Source organism: Coregonus clupeaformis, chromosome 5 (genome assembly GCF_020615455.1).
Source record: "Coregonus clupeaformis isolate EN_2021a chromosome 5, ASM2061545v1, whole genome shotgun sequence".
In the NCBI taxonomy this organism is placed as follows: domain Eukaryota; kingdom Metazoa; phylum Chordata; class Actinopteri; order Salmoniformes; family Salmonidae; genus Coregonus; species Coregonus clupeaformis.
The window spans coordinates 44,003,768-44,011,267 of NC_059196.1; the positions used below are offsets into that span (position 1 = coordinate 44,003,768).

The 7,500-nt window shown below is 43.6% G+C and overlaps 1 protein-coding gene across 1 annotated transcript in view; it reads left to right on the forward strand.

Annotated features, from left to right (window-relative positions):
- The window catches only part of tenm4 (teneurin transmembrane protein 4), a 586,910-nt gene that overhangs the window by 309,530 nt on the left and 269,880 nt on the right, over positions 1-7,500 (forward strand). Inside the window, exon 6 of the mRNA XM_041876707.2 lies at positions 39-203. Coding sequence (XP_041732641.2) covers positions 39-203 — 165 coding nt within the window. The remainder of the gene's footprint in view (positions 1-38; positions 204-7,500) is intronic.

Here is a 7,500-nt window from a genome sequence, read left to right on the forward strand (position 1 = left end):
GGGGTTCACTCTCTGACAATATGCCTGTTCTGTTGAAGCCATGCAGCTGTTGGGTCTGAACTGGCACCTGCAGCCCATGCGGGGACAGATGTACCAGCTGTCGGAGGACAACACCAGCGGTCTGCCCCTACCCACTGACCTCAGCCTGCCACCCCTGGGCAACACTGGCCTGGAACTTCCCGACCGCAGGGGCAAGGACGACGGTAAGGAGACGAAGCATTCACTTACTAACACATGCATCTCACTTTCATTTAGCTGGTATAACAGACATTACCTGAATACATGGGTATACAGTGCCTTCAGAAAGTATTCAGACCCCTTGACTTTTTCCACATTTTGGTAGGTTACAGCCTTATTCTAAAATGGATTAAATCGTTTTTTCCCTTAATCAATCTACACACAATACCACATAATGACAAAGCAAAAACAGTTTTATAGCAATTTTTGATAATAAAATAAATACAAATGAAATATTGCTTTTACATACAGTACCAGTCGAAAGTTTGGACACACCTACTAATTCAAAGGTGTTTCTTTAGTTTTACTATTTTCTACATTGTAGAATAATAGTGAAGACATCACAACTATGAAATAACAGTTATGGAATCATGTAGTAACCAAAAAAGTGTTAAACAACTTTGCACACTCTTGGCATTCTCTCAACCAGCAGCACCTGGAATGCTTTTCCAACAGTCTTGAAGTTCCCACATATGCTGAGCACTTGTTGGCTGCTTTTCCTTCACTCTGCGGTCCGACTCATCCCAAACCATCTGAATTGGGTTGAGGTCGGGGGATTGTGAAGGCCAGGTCATCTGATGCATCACTCTCCTTCTTGGTAAAATAGCCCTTACACAGCCTGGAGGTGTGTTGGGTCATTGTCCTTTTCAAAAACAAATGATAGTCCCACTAAGCCCAAACCAGATGGGATGGCGTATCGCTGCAGAATGCTGTGGTAGCCATGCTGGTTAAGTGTGCCTTGAATTCTAAATAAATCACAGACAGTGTCACCAGCAAAGCACCCCCACACCATCACACCTCCTCCTCCATGCTTTACGGTGGGAAATACACATGTGGAGATCATATGTTCACCCACACCACGTCTCACAAAGACACGGAGGTTGGAACCAAAAATCACAAATTTGGGCTCCAGACCAAAGGACGAAATTCCAGCGGTCTAAATCAAATCAAATCAAACCAAATCAAATTGTATTTGTCACATACACGTGTTTAGCAGATGTTATAGCGGGTGTAGCGAAATCATTGTGCTTCTAGCTCCGACAGTGCAGTAATATCTAACAATTACACAACACATACCCAATACACGCAAAAAAGTAAGGAATGGGATTTAAGAATATATACATATATGGACAAGCAATGACAGAGCGGCATGGACTAAGTTACAGTAGAATATTATAGAATACAGTATATACATATGAGATGAGTAGTGCATGATATGTAAACAAACGGTCCTCTGTAGCTCAGCTGGTAGAGCACGGCGCTTGTAACGCCAGGGTAGTGGGTTCGAACCCCGGGACCACCCATACACAAAAATGTATGCACGCATGACTGTAAGTCGCTTTGGATAAAAGCGTCTGCTAAATGGCATATTATAAACATTATTAAAGTGACTAGCGTTCCATTTCTTAAAGTGACCAGTGATATCAATAGGCAGTAGCAGCCTCTAATGTGCTAGTGATGGCTATTTAACAGTCTGATGGCCTTCAGATAGAAGCTGTTTTTCATTCTCTCGGTCCCAGCTGTACTGACCTCGCCTTCTGGATGATAGCGGGGTGAACAGGCAGTGGCTCGGGTGCTGTATGCTTCTTGGAGGGCGGGTAGTTTGCCCCCGGTAATGCGTTCGGCAGACCGCACCACCCTCTGGAGAGCCCTGCGGTTGTGGGCGGTGCAGTTGCCGTACCAGGCGGTGATACAGCCCGACGGGATGCTCTCAATTGTGCATCTGTAAAAGTTTGTGAGGGTTTTAGGTGGTAAGCCACATTTCTGTCTGCGTGGGTGGACTGCCAAGGAACTGGAAGCTTTCCCCCTGCGGTCCCGTTGATGTGGATAGGGGGGGGCACCCTCTGCTGTTTCCTGAAGTACATGATCATCTCCTTGTTTTGTTGATGTTGAGTGAGAGGTTATTTTCCTGGCGTCACACTCCCAGAGCCCTCACCTCCTCCCTGTAGGCGGTCTCGTCATTGTTGGTAATCAAGCCTACTACTGTTGTGTCGTCTGCAAACTTGATGATTGAGTTGGAGGCGTGCTTGGCCACGCAGTCATGGTTGAACAGGGAGTACAGGAGGGGGCTGAGCACGCACCCTTGTGGGGTCCCAGTGTTGAGGATCAGCGAAGTGGAGGTGTTGTTGCCTACCCTCACCACCTGGGGGCGGCCCGTCAGGAAGTCCAGGACCCAGTTGCACAGGGCGGGGTTCAGACCCAGGGCCTGGAGCTTAATGATGTGCTTGGAGGGTACTATGGTGTTGAATGCTGAGCTATAGTCAATGAACAGCATTCTTACATAGGTATTCCTCTTGTCCAGATGGGATAGGGCAGTGTGCAGTGTGATGGCGATTGCATCGTCTGTGTATCTATTGGGGCGGTAAGCAAACTGAAGTGGGTCTAGGGTGACCGGTAAGGTAGAGGTGATATGATCCTTGACTAGTCTCTCAAAGCACTTCATGATGACAGAGGTGAATGCTACAGGGCGATAGTCATTTAGTTCAGTTACCTTTGCTTTCTTGGCTACAGGAACAATGGTGGCCATCTTGAAGCATGTGGGAACAGCAGACTGGGAAAGGGAGAGATTGAATATGTCCATGAACACACCAGCCAGCTGGTCTGCGCATTCTCTGAGGACGCGGCTAGGGAAGCCATCTGGGCCGGCAGCCAGACGGCATTGCTCGTGTTTGTTGGCCCAAGCAGGTCTCTTCTTCTTATTGGTGTCTTTTAGTAGTGGTTTCTTTGCAGCAATTCGACCATGAAGGCCTGATTCACACAGTCCCCTCTGAACAGTTGATGTTGAGATGTGTCTGTGACTTGAAGCATTTATTTGGTCTGCAATTTCTGAGGCTGGTAACTCTGATGAACTTATCCTCTGCAGCAGAGGTAACTCTGGGACTTCCATTCCTGTGGTGGTCCTCATGAGAGCCAGTTTCATCATAGCGCTTGATGATTTTTGTGACTTCACTTGAAGAAACTTTCAAAGTTCTTGAAATGTTCCATATTGACTGACCTTCATGTCTTAAAGTAATGATGGACTGTCATTTCTCTTTGCTTATTTGAGCTGTTCTTGCCATAATATGGACTTGGTATTTTACCAAATAGGGCTATCTTCCGTAAACCTCCCCCCTACCTTGTCACAACATAACTGATTGGCTCAAACACATTAAGAAGGAAATAAAATCCACAAATTAACTTTTAAAAAGGAACTTTTTTACAGATCCTCTCATGCTCTGTCAGGTTGGAAGTTGGAGCGTTGTCTCACCAGAGATGTTCGATTGGGTTCAAGTCCGGGCTCTGGCTGGGCCACTCAGGGACATTCAGAGACTTGTGTCTAAGCCACTCCTGCATTGTCTTGGCTGTGTGCTTAGGGTCATTATCTTGTTGGAAGGTGAACCTTCGCCCCAGTCTGAGGTCCTTAGTGCTCTGGAGCAGGTTTTCATTAAGGATCTCTCTGTACTTTGCTCCATTCATCTTTGCCTCGATCCTGACTAGTCTCCCAGTCCCTGCCGCTGAAAAACATCCCCACAGCATGATGCTGCCACCACCATGCTTGATGGTGCCAGGTTTCCTCCAGACGTGACGCTTGGCATTCAGGCCAAAGAGTTTAATCTTGGTTTCATCAGACCAGGGAATGTTGTTTCTAATGGTCTGAGAATCTAGGTGCCTTTTACTGAGGAGTGGCTAACGTCTGGCCACTCTACTATAAAGGCCTAATTGGTGGAGTGCTGCAGAGATGGTTGTCCTTCTGGAAGGTTCTCCCATCTCCACAGAGGAACTCTGGAGGTCTTTCAGAGTGACCATCGGGTTCTTGGTCACCTCCCTGACCAAGGCCCTTCTCCACGATTGCTCAGTTTGGCCAGGCGGCCAGTTCTAGGAAGAGTCTTGGTGGTTCCAAACTTCTTCCATTTAAGAATGATGGAGGCCACTGTGTTCTTGGGGACCTTCAATGCTGCAGAAATGTTTTGAAACCCTTCCCTGATCTGTGCCTCGACACAATCCTGTCTCGGAGCTCTACAGACAATTCCTTCGAGCTCATGGCTTGGTTTTTGCTCTGACATGCACTGTCAACTGTGGGACCTTATATAGACAGGTGTGTGCCTTTCCAAATCATGTCCAATCAATTGAATTTATCACAGATGGACTCCAATCAAGTTGTAGAAACATCTCAAGGATGATCACTGGAAACAGGATGCACTTCTCAATTTTGAGTCTCAAAGCAAAGGGTCTAAATACTTATGTAAATAAGGTATTTCTGTTTTTTTTATTTTTAATACATTTCAAATCATTTCTAAAACACACAGACAGACACACAAACCTGTTTTCGCTTTGTCATTGTGGGGTATTGTGTGTAGATTGTTGATGAGGATTTTTTTTTCTCCCAAATCCATTTGAGATTAAGGCTGTAATGTAACAAAATGTGGAAAAGGTCAAGGGGTCTGAATACTTTCCGAAAGCACTGTACACAAGAAAAATAAGACATTTTGAAAGTTGAAGTTGACATTAGAAATTAAAATAAAAGTTCACTGTTTGATCTGACTTGAGTCCCTTTTGATTCATTTTCAAAATGCCATGAATGATAGCAAAGAATGTCAAGACTTTCTTTGCTAAGTTTTCCAAAACTTGCAAGTTGCTAAGTCCACATTGTCCCAGCTGTCCCAGTGGTATGTAGACAGCCAGCCAGAAAGGTCTTCATTGTAATCCAATGGAAGACACTTTAAGTAGGGAGGGAGAGGAGAGGAGAGGAGAGGAGAGGGGAGGGGAGGGGAGGGGAGGGGAGGGGAGGGAGAGGAGAGGAGAGGAGAGGAGAGGAGAGGAGAGGAGAGGAGAGAGGAGAGAGAGGAGAGGAGAGGAGAGGAGAGGAGAGGAGAGGAGGGAGAGGAGAGGAGAGGAGAGGAGAGGGGAGAAGTGTGTGTTTGTCTTCAGGGACGGGGTATCCAGGGGCTGCTGTAGGGGATTAGCTCCCTCTCTCTGTCCCCTTCAGAACGGATCCACTCCTTTCATCTCCTCTCCTCCGTCGTAGTCTGGTTTGGCCTGGGCTGTCGTCCCTTCCGTTCCCTGGCACAAGAAGAAAGCATGTACTGACCCCATGGTACCAACAACAAACTATCTCTGCTACGGCGACATTAGGACAGTTTACACCCCTCCTCTCCCCCACCTTCCCTCAGTCTTGCCTCCTCTCCCCCACCTTCCCTCAGTCTTGCCTCTCCCCCACCTTTCCTCAGTCTTGCCTCCTCTCCCCCACCTTCCCTCAGTCTTGCCTCCTCTCCCCCACCTTCCCTCAGTCTTGCCTTCTCTCCCCCACCTTCCCTCAGTCTTGCCTCCTCTCCCCCACCATCCCTCAGTCTTGCCTCCTCTCCTCCACTCGTCTCTCAGACAGTGAAAGAAAAGCTAACGGCAATGGGAAAGTTGACTCTTCTCTCCTCCGCTCCTCCACTTTTCTGCTCTGCTCTCTAGCAAACTGGCTACAGTCAGAAATAACCATGTGATGTAATCTATAGACAGTAGAGTGATGTATTAAAGTATATTCTATAGACATCAGTACTACAGTATAGTCTATAGACATCATTACTACATTATAGTCTATAGACATCAGTACTATAGTATAGTCTATAGACAGCAGTACTACAGTATATTCTATAGACATCAGTACTACAGTATATTCTATAGACATCAGTACTACAGTATATTCTATAGACAGCAGTACTATAGTATAGTCTATAGACAGCAGTACTACAGTATAGTCTATAGACAGCAGTACTACAGTATATTCTATAGACAGCAGTACTACATTATAGCCTATAGACAGCAGTACTACAGTATAGTCTATAGACAGCAATACTATAGTATAGTCTATAGACATCAGTACTACAGTATAGTCTATAGACAGCAGTACTACAGTATATTCTATAGACAGCAGTACTACAGTATAGTCTATAGACATCAGTACTACAGTATAGTCTATAGACAGCAGTACTATAGTATAGTCTATAGACATCAGTACTACAGTATAGTCTATAGACAGCAGTACTACATTATATTATATAGACAGCAGTACTATAGTATAGTCTATAGACATCAGTACTACAGTATATTCTATAGACAGCAGTACTACAGTATATTCTATAGACAGCAGTACTACAGTATAGTCTATAGACAGCAGTAATATAGTATAGTCTATAGACATCAGTACTACAGTATAGTCTATAGACAGCAGTACTACAGTATATTCTATAGACAGCAGTACTACAGTATAGTCTATAGACATCAGTACTACAGTATAGTCTATAGACAGCAGTACTATAGTATAGTCTATAGACATCAGTACTACAGTATAGTCTATAGACAGCAGAACTACATTATATTCTATAGACAGCAGTACTATAGTATAGTCTATAGACATCAGTACTACATTATATCCTATAGACAGCAGTACTACAGTATATTCTATAGACAGCAGTACTACAGTATAGTCTATAGACAGCAGTACTACAGTATATTCTATAGACATCAGTACTACAGTATAGTATATAGACAGCAGTACTATAGTATATTCTATAGACATCAGTACTACAGTATATTCTATAGACAGCAGTACTACAGTATAGGTTATAGACAACAGTACTATAGTATATTCTATAGACAGCAGTACTACAGTATATTCTATAGACATCAGTACTACATTATAGTATATAGACAGCAGTACTACAGTATATTCTATAGACATCAGTACTACAGTATATTCTATAGACAGCAGTACTACAGTATAGTCTATAGACAGCAGTACGATATTATATTCTATAGACAGCAGTACTACAGTATATTCTATAGACAGCAGTACTATAGTATAGTCTATAGACAGCAGTACTACATTATAGTCTATAGACAGCAGTACTACAGTATATTCTATAGACAGCAGTACTACAGTATAGTCTATAGACATCAGTACTACAGTATATTCTATAGACATCAGTACTACAGTATATTCTATAGACATCAGTACTACAGTATATTATATAGACATCAGTACTTCAGTATATTCTATAGACATCAGTACTACAGTATATTCTATATACATCAGTACTACAGTATATTCTATAGACATCAGTACTACAGTATATTCTATAGACATCAGTACTACAGTATATTCTATAGACAGCAGTACTACAGTATAGTCTATAGACAGCATTACTACAGTATAGTCTATAGACAGCAGTACTACAGTATATTCTATAGACAGCAGTACTATATTAGTCTATAGACAGCAGTACTACAGTATAG